Source organism: Mustela nivalis (genome assembly GCF_964662115.1).
Source record: "Mustela nivalis genome assembly, chromosome: 1".
NCBI lineage: Eukaryota > Metazoa > Chordata > Mammalia > Carnivora > Mustelidae > Mustela > Mustela nivalis.
The window spans coordinates 79,171,314-79,189,659 of NC_139020.1; the positions used below are offsets into that span (position 1 = coordinate 79,171,314).

At 38.0% G+C, this 18,346-nt stretch overlaps 1 protein-coding gene across 5 annotated transcripts in view; it reads right to left on the reverse strand.

The window, feature by feature from the left end:
- Nucleotides 1-2,730: 2,730 nt before the first annotated feature.
- Nucleotides 2,731-18,346, reverse strand: part of MME (membrane metalloendopeptidase) — a 96,962-nt gene continuing 81,346 nt past the window's right edge. For all 5 annotated transcript variants that reach the window (XM_082685337.1, XM_082685339.1, XM_082685341.1 and 2 more), the window contains exons 18-23: nt 17,357-17,476; nt 15,727-15,860; nt 14,898-14,963; nt 11,871-11,966; nt 11,482-11,558; nt 2,731-3,918 (exon numbers count right to left, since the gene is read on the reverse strand). In XM_082685337.1, the coding sequence (XP_082541463.1) occupies nt 3,819-3,918; nt 11,482-11,558; nt 11,871-11,966; nt 14,898-14,963; nt 15,727-15,860; nt 17,357-17,476 (593 nt within the window). In that variant the 3' untranslated portion in view covers nt 2,731-3,818. The remainder of the gene's footprint in view (nt 3,919-11,481; nt 11,559-11,870; nt 11,967-14,897; nt 14,964-15,726; nt 15,861-17,356; nt 17,477-18,346) is intronic.

Genomic DNA, 18,346 nt, shown 5'->3' on the forward strand with positions numbered 1-18,346 from the left:
CGGGAGGAAGGAAATTCAGAAATATAAAACTTGGTCACAATTGCTAGACTTCCAGTCTTCCCGCACTGTTCAAGCCGAGAGCCCATCATTATTTCTGGCAAGAGTCTATGCTCATTTTTCTGCCAGGCTTCTCCTGCACAGTCTAGAGGATCTGCTTTGTTGAACAACAAAATAGAAGCACAGTAGTTTGGCTACAAAGTGGAAAATAACAGTAGTATTTCTCACGTTTTAGAGGAAATGCAAAATACAAAGGAGTTAAAATTAAGACATTGTTAAAGAAGAGATTAGAATGCAATATACACGTGCCACTTTGACAACAGTCACAGGTGGCACCTCTCTTCACCTGATTAATCAAGTCCAATCCTTCAGCCCAGGGATGGTACACAAAGACAACTTGTGTTTCTACCTAAGTCATCATCTGGTTATGCCTCTGACTCTGTAACACTTGGCAACCTTTTCACTGAACTTTTGCAAAGAAATCAGACCAGAAAAGCATGGTATATTTGGAAGGATGCAGTGGTATATGCAAGAAAACATTGGTGAAATAGTTTATATCCTTCATTTTTAAATGAAGCCTGCAGGAAGCGTTAGATGGCAGGGACAAAAGCTCCATTTTGGCCATAACATTTTTCAAGGGGAGGCTGGAATAGGCAGAAAAGCAATACTATGAAAAATGTTTGTTTTTATTTTGTATTTTTGAGACTGGAACTGATAAACTTTCAGATTTTCCATCTTTGACGGGGTGGTGGGGGGGGAGTCTTCTTTCCAAACTAACAGGTATTTTCTACTTTGAGAATTCCCTCTGTGACAACAGGAATAATAAAGGCTTTAGAGAAAACTAGTAAGAACAGCATGGACCCAAATGAGATCACACTTTAGTCCTTGTCTTTGAGATACAATGTGGTCTAACTCGACTCAGGCAATTACATGAGAGTTCTGAAATTATCTTATACATTGGTTCTTCACTGGGGGACAGGTTACGAGCAAGGAAGTACTGGACACATTCTCCTCTTGTTGAGAACTACTGATAGAATCTTCTTTTATTTCATGTGGGAAAAGCAAAGGCCCAAGAGAAGGGATCAAATGCCCAAGGTCACTTTGTCATTAATGGCAGCTAAAACTAGAAGACTCTGCTCCCAGGATGGCATCGTTTCCACCTCACACCCAGAACCCACATGGACACTGCGGCATGGAGGCAGATTCCTTACCAATGAGAACTTCTTCCTCTGCTCATTCCTGAGTTATATTGGCTCGCAACCCTTTGTGTCTCAGCTTCTCAACTCTCTTCTTGACCAGAATTCAGCCACGATGAACTGGATTTATGTGTGAGATTACAAATAGGCCTCACGTAGAGGAACAACTCCAGGTGATTGGAACTCATTGAGAGACCCACACAACTCAACCACGATGCCATATACAATTAGTAATATCCTCACGTGTGAGGGAGGGGGTAGGTATTGATTGGTCTTTTCACTTTGGTGTATCCTTTAGTCCCAGGAAATCTGACATTTCTAGACACAGGAGATCCAGGCATTAGAAAGGCCTTTTCTTTCTTTTTTCCCTAGAAAATTTCACTCAAGTCCTTCCATAAAGGATGGGAGACAGACGTTTTAAAGAGTGGGGGAACTTAGTATCTTCTCGTAATTTATACTAGTTGTTCTTCAGCTGCTCTGACAGGATAGAAACTAAATGATTCAAAGACAGTTGTTTATTTCAGAACTGGACACTCCTATTGCTCTAACCACCAATCTTACTTGTGTTTTCAGTTTCTTTAAGGAAATATATTCATAAGTAGAATCTGAATTATCCATAATAATGGTAGCAGTGATATAAGAAAAAGATAAAGCTATCCATGGCTAGTTTAAAACTGTATTTTCAATATTTATAATAAGTTGATGAAATATTTGTGGAAATGAGCTCATTAAAATCTCAAGTTAAGAAAGATAGGTAAGTGCAAGTATGTAGGCTCATAACTGCACCATTTGTAACAGCCCCAAACCAGAAGCTTCTCACATGCCTATCAACAACGGAATGGATGAACGGTCCTATAACCACACAATAGGATAGTATTGTGTAATGACACTGAGAAACCCATAGTCGAATGCAACAATACAGGTGAATCTCAAAATGTAATACTGAGTGAAAGAAGCCAGATACAAAAGAACACATGCTCATCGATTAAAACTAATGTATGAAATTAGGAGTCAGGACAGTAGTTGTCCTTGGAGGAAGGAAGTGATGGTTGGAAGTACTAAGGACTAAGGCACTAGTAATGTTTTGTTTCTTAAAGGTGTTGGTTGCAGGGCTGTGTTCAGCCAGAGAAAGTTCACTGAGCTGTAACTCATGTTTAATGAAACTTTTGTGGATACACTATATTTTCATAACTTTTAAAAAAGGTAAATGGGCATTTTTCAAGAAGCAAAAACACTAACACATATTTTGAAGAGTAGTTCCCTCATTTTCATTTTTTTAGGAAAAAAGGGGAAAATGCCTCTTTTGTAAACTATTAATCAAGTAATGAAATTAACCAAACGAGACAAAAGGACAGGGAAAGAGAAGGAGATAAAAGCCTCAAGAGATAAATTCCTGTCAGGGACTAGACAGTGTCCTCCCCGAACTCTATGTGAGTTAGGGTTTCAGAAGCAGTCTGTGTGAGGTGGGGAAGCCTCCCATCTATGTTCAGAAATGCACTTTCCAAAGCTAGACAGCTGGCACAACAGGCTTGGTGAGTAATGGGCTTATAATTTCAATTTATTATCAAAATATTTCCATCAGATGACACACCTGAAAAGATAAGAAGATGCAGAGCTCCACAGACGCAGTGTTGTCCTTTTATCATAGCCCTCAGGAACAGAGTTTATTTTGAAAATCCCGCTTTAGACAACTGTCCAATGACAATTTTTAACCCAGAGTTTGTGCTTAAAGCTTTTGATCAATATGATGGATAAGTTTAAAAAGTCCCAAATCTTCCTGTGTACATCACTTTACAGATCTTGGTCCATAACTATTCATCTGTCTGAAACGTCAATATTCCATGATTACTTATAATAATAATTACTTAGTCATAAATGTAGTTAATAATTAAATATAAAAATTATTATTTATACATTACTACAAATCTCTTAAAAAGATCAAGTTTTGAGAGAGAGAGAGCTAGAGAGAACAAGAAATTGCTTAGAAAATTGCAGGGAGCCCCAAGAATCTCAGTATTGGTGAAAGCAGGTACAATGAAAACCAGTTTCAGACATTCATTTTAGCCCTAAGAGTAGCTTAAAATAAAATGATCTCAGAATGAATAACTGATGATTGGCAAAATTGGTTTAAAAACTACTTTAAGTCCCAAGGCCCCAAGATGTATAAGAATTCTTTGGAAGAGTTCTGTAGGAGCGAAATATTGCAAATAAAAGTAAAGATAAGTAGTTAGGCAATGTGCTTTTAACCCTCATGTCACAGCTGTGCTGTTGGAGCCAACTGTATGCTTCAATCTCTTTAATTTCCCTTTGATTAGAAATCCCAGTCTACATCGAGTGTTAAACACTGTTTTCAAACTGGCAGATCATATGAAAAACAGAAATGAACGGTAATATCTTCAGAGATCAAGCATTATTTACACAGTGAAAAGTGATTGATTTGATAGACACCGGACCCCCCCCCTCTCTCCACACCTTTTCCAGAATAACCTAACTTCATTTCTAATATGATGCTCTGTCATCTCTGTGAACTAACCCCATGTAATTACAATGACCTCTGTGGATAGAGTTCCCCATTTCTGTGGTGTTGGCAAATCTAGCCAAGGGCCACACCGCTTTTTCTGAAGATCACCAAACTCGGCATTTCTTTTCTGGATTCATGTATGAATTCTTGCGGCAGTGGAAGGCCTCTGAAAACTCGGGGGAGTTCTGCAAAGTCCCAATAATCCTGTGAAACAAAAAAAAGTCATTGTTAGCATTTGATACTTAGGCCTATGCCATGTAGGAGCTCTACAGAATTTCTTCATGTAGGCCTATCAAGGGAATTTGGAATTTACAGCCTGAGAGGAAAAAAAAAAAAAAAAAAACGTTCTACTCATTAACAGAATTTTTAAATGGACAGGCAACAACGTACAGGAGCACAGATTTTGAAGACTGTGTGGCTTGAAGCCTGGTTATGAGTTGTATTTATTTAGTGCCTCTGTGCTTCAGTTTCCTTTCCTGTAGGATGCATATAATAGTAACCCGCATCTTAAGGTTGTCATGGGGGAGTTAATTTAGAAACACCCTATGCATGTTGTAAAATAAGTGAATAGTTGATATTCAGAATTGCAGTTATTAGAAGAAGAGTTTGGTCAAAAATAACATCACAATTTTTCAGTACATCTTGGAGGGCTCACATGATACATATAATAGACTTTAAATAGATATTTGTTGATCTGATCTAGTAAGGAAGATCATTCTTTTCTTTTTTTTTCCAAAAGAACTTCATAGGTACCAGAAACTGGATTCAGCCTGAGTTAACTGGAAAGGGCTGGCAAAAAGTCAACGTCTTCTTATCTCTGACCTCAATGGGCAAAAACAACACTGACTGACCCACTGTCAGCACCAAGCAGCATTTGAGAGGAGAGATAGGTCAGTACAATGATGCAGAAGTCATATTTTCCCATAAACCCCAACCAGCTCCCTTCCTTCTCTTTCAGCTGGGACCATCCCACCACACCCACCTTGGGTTGAGAGGAAGGACAGGGAGGCAAATAGACGAGAGTGGTGGGAAGACCTTGGGCAAGGGACAGGAGAGTATGTTCTAATTACTGAGCTCTCCATACATGGCAGGTGTGCTAAGTATAAATCTTTGCAGTCTTATCTCCTCTGACCCATTCTCCACACAGCAGAATGATCTCTAAAGTTTAGGTCAGATTCCCTAATTCCCTTACTTAAAAATTTCTAAGGGCTTGAATGAAATTCAACTCCTCTCTATGGTCTCTAATGATCTGATGGTTCCAGCCTACCTTCTCAGCCTCCTCATAGTATGTTTCTTATCAGGCTCAAACTACACGGACCTACTTTCCAGCCATCAAACCAGCCATTTCTTTCCCTCTTCAGGGTCTTCTGTTCCTACGGACCAATACCCTGGAAATTACTGCCCAATGACTCCATGATCTACTTCTTCTCAGCTTTCTTGCCTCTACTTAAATACCTCTTTGCAAAGGCTTTCTTCAAAGAATGTCCTAATTAGTTCCTCTCACCAGTAGTAGCCCTATCAGTTCACAGTGATTTGTTCTCCTTCTTGACTTTGTGACACCAGCTTACACTGTAATCGGAGAGCAAAATCCTGTGCATCTCTGGTTCCCTGCTGCCCTCCCTGCAAAGCCTCACACAGTGCTTAGTATATTGTAGGACTCAGCACATACTTCCTGAAGAAACAAGCCTGTCAGCTGGTCATGGTGATTACATATATAGGAGGAACAGGACATTACGAAGAAAAACACTGCTTAGCATTTTTGTGTTTATTTGCTACTATGGACCAACTATGAGAAAAAGCAAACATTTCTTTTCTTTATCCCCATTCCAGGAAAGACCGATCTGTATCTAATTTCTAAAAGTCAGACTTCTTAATGTGTCAACCATTACCACATCAACCATCTCTCCATTCCCAATATCACAACTCCCCTATCCTTCAGGGAGAATGTAAACTTTTTGGTTGCATGGTTCTTTCTTTCTTTATTTATGTATTTATTTTATTTTATTTTTTTAGTACTCCTACAGGAGTCCTAAAGATTAACAGAAGTCTTCCTGGTACTGGAGTGTTGAGGTGGGGTGAGGGCCAGATCTCTTAATCCCCCTGAGATGGAGAAGACAGACCTCCCCAAAGGTGAGGAGGGGCCCAGAATGGTGGGTTGCATGAATGACAAAGACATGCTTCCCACTGTGAGCAGGGCCCTGAGAAGACCTCTGAGAGGATGGCGAGTAGTATGGGGCAGACTGAACTTCAAGGGCAGTGGTTCCTGAGGCCCTTGCCCATGACCACCAGAAGGAAATGAAGCTGCCCGACTTCAGATGAAGCCCTTGAATTGCAGAGATATCAGCAGGGACCATGGCAGGCTGGAGATAACTGGAGGCTAATTCCCTAGTTTCTGGGTCTTCAGATTCCCGTACAACCCTAAAAAGGAACACACTAAAAACTACTGAAACGTTTTACCTCCAAGCTTAGGGTGGGAGCTTGGAGATTGAATTAATTTGCTATAATAATGATGATGATGATGATGATGACGATGATGTGTCATTTCTTATATCTGAAAGCTCAAGAACAAATTCACTTGATGCTTGGTCAAAAGTGGTCATATATGTAGGAACAAAAAGACTTTTTTATTTTTAGTAATCTCTAAACCCAACATGGGGCTTGAACTCACAACTCACAACTCACAACCCCAAGATCAAGAGTCCCATGTACTACCAGCCAGGCACCCCAAGGAATAAAAAGATTTTTAGATATCAGGAATTTGTATTGGTCTTTAGTCTTTTAAGTTTCTAGGCTCATGGACTCTGAGACAGAGAGAAACCTTGTTTCTTTTAATTCAATCCCCTTCTCACTTCAGGAAGCCCTATGTGCTGGCTGAGTGACAGTCATCACGGCAGTCTGACTTGTTCCTCAAATGGAGCAATAAGCTCCCTGATGGACAGGGAAAGCATCTGGGATCTACATACTGGAAGAAAAGCTCTTTTCTGTTTTCATTTTATTAAACTTTTTTTTTAAAGGATTGTATCTTAGATATAATCATATGGGGACAAGTACTGCAGTAAAATGTCCAAACCCATGATTTAATTCTACATTTGTTAAAAAAAAAAAAATGAGGGGAATGGAAAAAAACAAAACAACCCACACACCTCTAAGAAGGGATGTCTTCACAAAGCACCCACAGCTGTTAGCCATGTAGCAACACTCAACCTAATGCACACTGACCTCTCCATTTCCGTTCCAGCTCTTGTCTTTCCATCCAAAGGTTCACCTAAGATCACTTGGTGCTGAATAATTAGGTCAACCGTGTACCAGGACTTCACTGACCTTCCTAGGATTCTGATTAATGTCTTATTGTTTACATTAATTCTTTGGGTGGATGACATAAATAATCTATTTCAGAAAGTGGATACATTATTAATCAAATGAATCCCTTCTCTTAAGAGTGGGGTCATATTTCATTAATATTACATAAAAGACTTCCATGAATTTCATGCTATATGAAAACTGTACAGTGTTTGTGTTTAATAACAAAAGATAAATGACTTTTATTGGTTATTTCTTAAAGTGATTTACTTGAAATTTTGACTTTATTATATAAAATGTTTTATTGTACTGTTGTTGTTTATTCCCTTGGCAAATAATCACTTGTTTTAAAAACATCTAAGGGATATGGAGCTGAACTTCAGCTGACCAAGAAGACTACTCCTGATTGTACTTAACTGGATTTTTAAATTACTGAAGGAGCTTTTTGCAATTAATTGGTCTTCTGAAAACCCTTTGTTACTTCTTTTAAATGAATGACTTGGTTACAAGGTTAACTAGCTGCATTCATAAATATACTATCCAATCTTTATCCCTGTTGTTCATGATTTTGTTAAAGGAAGGTCCCATTGATCAGCACATGCTCCACTATAAATTCACAAAGAAACAAATGCCTGAGTGGATTCCCAGATGTGATCTGAAGATTAACATTTACAAAATATCAGAGACAATGTTAATATTTAAGGCAAATAGAGGAAACATTAGTATTTCAAAGAGTAGATTTAGCATACACATACTAACTAATGGAATAAAAGGGAAGAGAATCACCATATTACCAGAAAATGTCTACATAACATACCAGAAAGAATATCTTACAAGTACTAGAACTTAAGCTGTGGAAAAAATATCTTGTTTTATTAGTGGTGTTAGTTCTATAAGTCCCCTTTTATTCTGAATGGAAGATAATATTGAGCAACTTAAGCATCTAAATGAGCACTACTTTACTATTGAGTATACATTGGTATCACTTTGTCCCTTTGGACATGCTTTAAAAAATGTATCAGACCCTTATATACTGTTGAGAAGTATTACATCTGGATAACTTTAGAGACACATCTGTAGATTAGATGGCCCATATGAGCACAACAACCATTCGAAGTGGGGACGGCGAACAGAAACTGAATTTCCAAAAAGAAGTCATTTAAATTGTGAGTTTAATTTCTAGCACATCAAGGAGAAATGTTTTTATTTTAAACACTAAAGTTTTAGAAGTTTATCTGAAGTACATAAGACTTTAGTTAGGAGGAATAAAACAATTACAGCTCAGACCTAACAAGTGGTTTTAGAGATTCAGCTTTATGTTGAGTATAATTTGCCCTCTGTTTTCATACTGTGGTATTCAGGCACAAGGTTACAAAATCTCTCTCTACTTCAGAAATGTTTCTACACAAGCCACTATGCACAATTTCTCAATAGCAATTCAGCGTCTATTAGATTTTAAGGCTCTTTAAAAAATATGTTTTACTTTGTACAGCCAGGAAGCAGCCTGTTTCCAAAACTAAATGTAACCTCAACCTTTTGCCAAGGAAATCCCTTTACCTCCAGAGAAAATAATAATTTCCTTGACAAAAGGTTGGCATTCCATTTACCCTTTTTAAAAAACAACACATACTTTTCTTACAATAAACAAAAAATAGTCAGAGGCATCTCTTGCACCAGAACAAAGAACGTTACAAATAAAGCCGCGAATAATTTTACATATTTTATTATAAAATAATAGGTATTTTTACAGAGAGCAAATTTTATGTATTTATAATATAGTTGTTTTCAGTTTAAAACTGAGGGTAGAAAACAGTTACATATTTACCTATATATCATTTAATCAGTGATCAGTTACTGACATTCTGAATTATCCAGACATAAGAAATGGACACAAAAATCCCCTGACTCTCAGGTAATAAAAACTGTTGCAAACTCCATATGTTTACTCCTGGAGACTCTTCTTCTGTTCAGACCTTTTCTTTTTTTTTAAGATTTTATTTATTTATTTGACAGACAGAGATCACAAGTAGGCAGAGGCAGGCAGAGAAAGAGGAGGAAGCAGGCTCCCCACTAAGCAGAGAGCCCAATGTGGGGCTCCATCCCAGGACCCTGAGATCATGACCTGAGCCGAAGGCAGAGGCTTTAAGCCACTGAGCTACCCACGTGCCCCTGTTCAGACCTTTCTTATCTAAAAACAATCCTAGCTCTAATTTTCAAACTTATATATATATATATATATATATATTATATATATATATATAATAAATGTTTTTTCTATATTAACACTAACGCTCTTAACTCGCAGGATAATCCTAATGTAAAATATCTAGAAACTGAGACACAGAGGTTAAGCAACAACTTATAAATGGCAGAGCCATGGGTGGAACTCAAGTGTTTCTTACTTCAAAGCTTGCATTCATTTTTCTTCCACCATTCAATTATAAGGATCTGCCTCCTGAGCTAATCAGAATGAAGGAATAGGATGGCAAAAGGCAGGCTATATAGTAACAGAAAAGAGAACGAGGGAAGAAACAAACAAACAGGAAAACCCTAATAAAAAGCCAAAATGAAAAGTCAAAAAAGCATCACCATATCCCCACTGGTGGCTCTTTAGTGAAGAAATAAATACCTCTCCACAGTCTAGCTTTTGAGGATTTCTCTAAGCTAATAAATACTAAAATGCAAACTAATAGTCATAGCAATAGTCTGTGTCACTTAAGAAAAAATGCTAGGTTTTGTTCAGGATACAGTGTTAATAAGGCAATAAGGCAGAAAATGTATTTTAAACAGAGAAATTTTAATCCAGCAGTTAAGGTAAAAATGTTAATACTCAAGGGACAAGTTTTAGTTATCAAAAACTTCCAATCTGCAAGCCCCATTCTCTCAGGATGTACCAGGTATTATAATAATATTACTTACACTCATTAGGTTTTTGCACATATATATGCTTTAGCTCATGAGGCTATAAAGGGAAGAGCTCTGACCAATTAGACTGTGATCATGGTTTATGTGAGCTTATAAAAATTGCCCTCTGTGCTTCAGAATGAGATTCCCCTATTTTCTCATCTGAAGACTTCAGTAAGGAAAAAGACAACTTCTAAAAATGAAAACAAAAAGTTACTTAGATAAACTGCAATGGGAATTGATCCAGTGACTTTTGCTGCTCATTATCTAAAAAGAAGTTAATTTGACTTTTCTAGCAAGACTGAATTTACCTTGGATCACATACTTAATGGGCGTACAATAAGCAGTTGTTGAGTGAATGAAATTTGAAAGAACGGTTAAGGCAAATTCTAAATGATGGTTATTACGATGGTGATACTAGAACAGGCTGAGTAAACTCTTTAATTTGTAAATGTGCTCTTTTTTTGTTTCATAATGGAATGTGGTTTTCCCCCAGGAATGATCCAGGCAGTATGTGTACATTCATTTTAGGTAGGGCTTTTAAAACTCAGCCCATTAATTCTCTTTTATTCTCAAACTGTTTTCCAAACCACTTTGCGAAATTTTAAGTTTGTTTTTTTAGAGTTCCTGCCTGAGAAGTATTGTTGATCAGTAAATCAGTGATGAAATGTTAATATTATGTGGGAAGGGGGAGCATTAATAATTCAGTCCTAAATTGGATACATGGGGATCCAGGATTTAACACTGGAACAATGGTTAGAGTGATTCTCTTTTGATACAATGCTCTCTTAGATTTTCTCATCTCCAAAGGACTTCAGATCTCTTCAAACTCAACCTTTCACTCTACAGAGCATTTCTCTCCAACATCCTTGATGGGCTGTCCTCTGACCTCTCTGCTTCAACGTACTCTCTTCTGGAGTTCTGGGGATAACTATGCTATGTTGGATAACATCTAATTAAACCACATTTCTCTTGGGACACCTGGTGGCTCAGTGGGTTAAAGCCTCTGCCTTCAGACCTGGTCATGATCCTGGGGTCCTGGGATCGAGCCCTGCATGGGGCTCTCTGCTCAGCAGGGAGCCTGCTTCTTCCTCTCTCTCTGCCTGCCTCTCTGCCTATTTGTGATCTCTGTCTGTCAAATAAATAAATAAAAAATCTTAAAAAAAAAAAACACGTTTCTCTTTATACATTGAACGGAAATCTTTCTTTGGAAAGGCTACTCATTGGTGCTAGGCCTCAACTTTTCATAGGCTCTTAAAAATGTCTTTGTGCTAGCTTTAAATAGGGCCACTATTCTCAGGCAACATCTTTGTTGGAATCCATCAAGCACTAAGCATAGGTCACGTACATTCTGAGGCTAAGAGCAGTCAAGGCTCTGCTTATGTAAACATGACATTTATCCTGCTGTGTTCTGTTGATCCTATCCGTGACCCTCAAAAGGAAAAAAAAAAAAACCCTGGTTTTCCAAATTTTACAGTCAGAGTTACAAAAAGCTAATTTCGGAATGTGGAAGTAATGGAATCAAATGTCGGAACAGTTGGACTGCTGCTCAAATCCACGCACCTGAAATTCCCTGGACTGTGAACATCTGTTTTAATGGAGTTGACAGCATACTCTGGCCTGTAGGTGCCACACCACACCTAGGGATAGAAACAGAAAAAGGAACTTAGTGTGCTTGGGTTCCATCAAAGAGTATTTGTGTACGAAAATTAAATTGGAATTCTGCATTTCTCAACCATTTACTCTTCAAATAATGTTCAGTGATAGGCAACCAGGAACATAATTACTATTAATATGAGCTGATAGTGTTTTATAAACAGTAAAAGTCAGTCACGTCAAATGCTCTGCCACAACTGATTAAAACAAGAAAACTCAGCATGCAATATCTAACTAACTATGAAATTGTAACTCAAAATGATTTTCGTATCTATCAATCAAGAAAGATATAATACCTGGGCAAAGTTCAAGAAGAATAATTGTTTGTGGTTTAGGTCAAGTCCAGGAAGTAATTTTTCTTCACCATTCTTTTTAACATAATTCTGATAGGCCTAGGCAGTTAATGAAATGGAAACATGATGATTATAATTTTCTAAATTCATGTATAAATATGTGCAAAAGACCATCCCACCCCCTGTAATAATCTATTTGCATATGGCAACCTACAACTGGTTCATGGATTAGAAAGAAAACCAGAATTTATTTACAAATGCTTTGAAAATGTCAATGATCAGAAAGTGTCAGTTGAATGAATGGATGACTTATGTAAATGATTAAAAAACTTATCTAAACGTCATTCTGTAGATAGATGGATAAGTCTTGCCAGGTGGAAGAATGAATTGCCAAGGAAGTCATTCTGTAATTGCCATATTTAGCTCAGTTACTACTCTTAGCAAAAAAGATTTACTCCTGACTTTGAATGATTCATGCCAAAAATCAAGGGACTCCTTAAGATCTCTTAAAAATTAATATCTAAGCATATGAGTAATTGTGGTGGCACCCCAGAAGACAGCGCAAATGGACTAAACCTCAGTTACATTAGGAAGAAAGAATTTAGGTCACTTGGATGTCAGAAAGTGTCTTTAATTCTTAAGGCTCTATGAATACTATTGAAAAATGCAGTTTTCTTCTACTAAACATATTTAAGGAATTTACAATAAACTTTCTGAGATGTGTTACTTCCAATTTAATACAAAGGAAAGTGATCAATTAGATAAGCAGAAGATATATTTCATGTCCTCCTCCTTGCCATTAACACAGATTAATTGAGTCTCTATTATGTAAAGATACTAGGAACATGGGGAAGACTTGAGCCTGCTCCCTCCTGGGAGCTCACAATCTAGCAAAGGGGACAGGGTATTAGATGCTATGATTTCATGTATAAAAAATTATAATTTGCCGGGCACCTGGGTTGCTTAGTCATTAAGCATCTGCCTTTGGCTCAGGTCATGATCCCAGGGTCCTGGGATGGAGCCCCACATAAGACTCCCTGCTCAGTGGGGAGCCTGCTTCCCCTGCTTGTGTTCCCTCTCTTGCTGTGTCTCTCTCTGTCAAATAAATAAATAAAATCTTTAAAAAAATGATAATTTTGGTCATTATAGTAAGTCTGTACTTGTTTTAGGTGAAGATCGTCATGGAAGTACCATCAATGCATTTTTTATAGCATTTTTACAGCAATGATTTTTAATCTGTCTGAATTTTAGAAATAACTGCGGGAGAGTGAACAGTGCCCATGCCTTCCACTTCCAGGCAAGATGGAGTGAGAGGGACTGGATTCACCTTTCTGCTGCAACAACAAATGATGGACAAAATATATGTGCATGACACTGGACATCAGGCATAAAAGAGAGTGATTGCTCTGAGATGGTAAACAAATAATTTAAGCCCTATAAATGTCCCAGCTTATTGCCTTAAGGATTTCCAGGCTACAACACAGGGAAGGGAAACTCAACTGGAGCCCAAGGGACTGCCTGAGTTGAGAAGGAGCTGAGAGTTCAAGGACACCAAGGAGAGGGTCCTAAAGAGGAGAAAGCTCTACAGGACAAAATCTCTAGAGATCAGATGGGCACCTCAAGATTCACCCAGTAGGTCTTGCCTCAACAGTGGAGAATAATTGTCCCTAGACTAAGCACGACCCTAGCCCCTCTAACAAGTTGTAAAAGCAAGCTCCAGAAGGATCAAACCATTTCTGAGGAATTGAATCATGTCCAAGTATAAAGCTCAAGAATATCTGTAGGAAAATGAAAGTACCTAGCATCCAACAAGGTAAAATGCACATTGCCTGGCATTTAGTCAAAGTATTGCCAACCATTCAAAGGAGCATCACTTTACCATCCCCCAGGATTCTGCTGGGACTCACTCTTTTGTCAATTTTGTAGGCAGTTGAATCTTCCAAAACTCACACTTTGATCATCCATGGTCACTGCCAAGTTATGGGCTCTACCTGTCATCTTTCCCACAATGCTCTGAAGCTTACCCTTTCCTGGCCCAACCACTGCCTCCTCCCCTCTAATCCATACACTTCTATGGTGGGCAAGTAATCTTATAACCTCATCCACTGCACAGAATACTCCATCCGTCCTTGCCTTACAGAAGCCTGGTTTTTCCTGGGGCACGTTGTCCCCTGTACCTTCTCAAGCAGATGGTGTTCATTATTCCAAATGTCAATTACCTCAGCATTGGAAGAAACACTCAAAACTACCCTCACTCCTTCTTGTTGCTTCCAACACCATTATTCCTCTACTCATTTGTGAAAATCCCTACTTTTTTTGTGCACATGGCATCAACTAGACCATCTTTTAATCTCTGCTCCAATTATCAAATAATGACATATTTTATGGAGGGTTCACAGCTGTGTCTCTAACACTGAGAATAGTGCCAAACACACAGTAAAGTCCTCAACAAGTATTTGTTGAATCCAAGAATGAATGAAAGGCTAAATGAGCTTCTAAGGGATGTTCCATCGATACACTCCGTTGGGTGTAACAGTTTGGATGACCAGAAGGCCGTGTGTTGGAGCTGAATCACTTCAGTCTCTAACTGGGTCGTTGTAACTGGACTGTGGTTATCGTCCCAAAGATTGCATCACCTGCTGTAAAACTGAAGGTCCTATTTAATACACTGGTCAATGACTGAAAAAATTCTTTCGAGGAGGCCCCTTTTATTAAAAAAAGAAAGTATTTTAGAGCTCATTTCTTAGAAAAATGTTGCTTCCTCTGTGGAACTTGCATGCCTCCTCATTTCTGATATAACATTCCAGGTTTCCTCTTCTCAGCTTCTCTAGACTGTTCAGCTCAGTCATAACCATATTGCTTTTTCTGGCTAGCACACTTACAATCCCCTTTTCCCACGTGTATTTTCTACTTTCTATTCATTGTTTACTGCCTACATTATATGTGCCTTTTGCAAAAGGCTTTAAATGAATGATTAAATAGGATATTATCACTCCAACCACTAAAATGGGAGAAAGTGTTATTACTCACTCTGTATGCTTGGCCAATACCTCCATTATCAGCAATATTTTCTCCCAGCGTATTAATTCCATTGAGCTGTTAAAAAATAAAAGATGCTTAAAAAACCTTACCTGTATTCGGATTGTTAAGAAGGCATCAATAATGCACTTAAGATTGGATTTGTCCATTCTTTAAAAAGTTAAAAACAGAAATCCTATATGATCCAATAATTTCACTACTAGGTAATTACCCAGGGGAAATGAAACTACTGACTTGAGAAGATATATTTATTTACTGCAGCTTTACCTTAGCTAAGTTATGGAAGCAACCCAAGTGTCATTGGATAGACAAATGGATAAGGAGGAAGTGAAACACGTGTACACATATGGACCTAGAGTGTATTATGCTAAGTGAAATAATTTAGACTGAGAAAGACCAATACCATATAGCTCCACCCATAAATGGAATCTTAAAAAAAAATGAATAAGCAAACAAAAAGCAGAATCAGAACTATAAATACAGAGAATAAACTGGTGGCTGCCGGAGGGGAAGGGACTATGGGGAGGGGCAAAATGGGTGAAGAGCAGAGGGAGATGCAGGCTTCCAGTTACAGAATGTGTAGGTCACCGGAATAAAAGCAGAGCATAAGGAATGCAGTCAACGATACAGTAATAGCAATGTATCAGGAAAGATGGGAGCTACTCTTGTGAACATAGCACCATGTATAAACTTGTCAAATCATTAAATTGTACACCTGAAACTAATGTAACATTATATGTCATCTATACTCCAGAAAAGAAGCAAAAGTGATAACAAAGACTGAATATATCTGAAACTTTTTAAGAGAATTCCAACGTACGTGCTGTCCACCTGCTAGGTCCCAGGAGAAGTTTCCATACTGGTACACCATGCACTGGGATTGGGCTTTAAAATTATTTGCTGACTGTTGAGTCCACCAATCAACGAGGTCTCCATCCTTGTTAAAATTCCTGCCTGTAATAAAATGATTTAAGTAAAAGGGGAACTCATTACATCAAGAATTATGGTTAAGATATCTTTAATTCAAAAGGTACGGACTTAAGATTGGATATGTCCATTCTTTAAAAAGTTAAAAACAGAAATCCCATAGGATCCCACTCAAGTGGGCCGGTAATGAGAAGAACTGTTCCCCTTTCACATCCCGTGTTGATGAAACGTGGACTGTGAGGGCCTCCTTTGCTTGTGGGCCTTCGTATTGATCCAGGCTTTGTACCCACATGGTTCCTGATACCTCAGCCGAGGCCACCAGTTAAGTCACTCCTGAAATCGTGCCTTGTTTCTCTTGGATGGTTTTCATATGGACCAAGTCTGTTTAATTTGATATTTTGAGACTGAAAAATACTATTTTTATTCTGCATTCATTTCATGTCTCAAACCCCTCATGAGACACTGTGGACTCAGAATTTCCCTCTACTTCAAGCACAAAGAAAGAGTCACTTTTTCTCCTGGAGCTTTCCTGCTAACCCTCCTCAATCTTTCCTTTTTCTGAACATTATCTGCCACGTTTTACCACTTCATTTTATCATCCTTTTAAATAGTTACTTACGATATAGTGAATGAGAAGCAGGCTACAAAGGAAAACTACTTGGCCTCACATCCTGATTCCACTAATTCCTAGGTTTGTAACTTTGAGCAAGTCTTTCATGTGCCTCTACTTTTTTCCATTAAAAAAAAAATGGAAGTGGTATTAGTACCTACCCATGAATATTATTATATGCTTGAATTAACAGGCATGTAGTAAGTCCTTTCCAAAACTGTACCGTTCCTGTCATCTTTTCTTTTTATGGCTCTAAAGTTAAGTCTAGTTAAGGCTTAATTATTTTCTTTCTGTTATTTTCTTCCTATTGTCTCTCCACTCGCAAACCAATTTTTGCCATAGCTTCAACTATCACTTCTCTATTTATCTCGTGCTTTTTTCTACTTCTATGCCTCTCAAATTTCAATGAAACTCTAAATCTATTTTTGCCATTTGAGGCAGCATATAAACATTTAAGTGCCCATGATTTGCAAAGTCCTGAACTAGGTAAAGGATGAAAAAAAAAAGTTCTTCCCGTCCGTGAGCAGTTTAAGTCTTACAGGCACCTTTCTTTTACTTTTTCATTATTTTACATCTGGTTTAAAACACGGACCCTGTCCTCCAGAAGTCCAGATAGATGATATGTAATGATGAAATAAGAGCAAACATTATCGTTGGTGTTAACAAACACAGTTATCTTCTAAATGTGGATATTTGTGTTACTTTGTCAGAGTGCAAAGCGCACACTGCTTATCTCACTACTAGATATTTCTGATCTTCCTAAGCAACAATTTAGAAGGGACACTGAAAGTATGATTATTAGTCAATGGTACCCTTTTGATTAAATGTGTTCTCCTACTGATCAAGTACAATAACACTGTTCAAGTTTATCAGGGTGTGTCCCCGCCAAAGGAAAGTGTCCATGGTACTTTACCATTGTCATCGAAGCCATGGGTGATTTCATGTCCTATGACCATGCCGATACCCCCATAGTTCAATGAGTTAGACTGATGGGCACTGAAGAAGGGAGGCTGGAGAATGCCTGCTGGGAAGACTACAAGGAAAGAAGATGGTTAAAAATGATTTGTGGCATTCTTCTCCGACGGCAGGGCTGGGCTGGGCTTTCGGCCTGCTAAGCTACTTTCCAGTTCATCAGTTTCACTTAATTGTATACAAAAGTCTTCTTGTGATGAAACAAGAGTAGGTCTTTTATGATTGATGACAACAAAGAGTTCATCCCAAAGCAGCACCAGGATCTATGATTTGTAATCATGATTCACTTGTATAAATGATACCGTATAATCACTATATGAGCTCTGCTAAGATTGTTGTTTGCTCTGAGGAGTTTAGAGCTAGGAGAAATTACCATCTTCATTCAGAAGAACTTTTCCCACTGCAAATATTTGGAAGGAACAGTTATTTAATAACACAAATACTGCTTTTTAAAAATAAAACCACAAGTATTACTTTTAATGTCATCTCTAACATTTTATCCATCTATATTAGCTTGTTAAATAAACAGAACTACTCGATCGAAGGCTTCTCCCAACCACATTGACCTACGTTATTTCCCACAAGGCATCTATGGCTATTTATTTCCTTCTTCTCAGTTGTTGTCTTTCTTTTTCTTATCATCCTCACCTGCTCCAGCACCTCAAATACCAGTCCTTTGAGAACAGACACGTGTGCACCTGTAAGTACACTTCTTTACTTGCTGAGTCCATTTTCTTTTTTTTTCACTCATTATCTCCAGCACCTAAATCTAGAATGGTGCCCGGAACAAAACAGGCGCTTAGGAAATATGTTGAATAGGTGAATTATCAATGATAAATGAGTGAGCCAATGAATTTACCGTGGTGTCCCAGAGACGACTAAATAAATAAATCACACATTTTTTTTTTATGTCCACCTTGACATCTGCCTT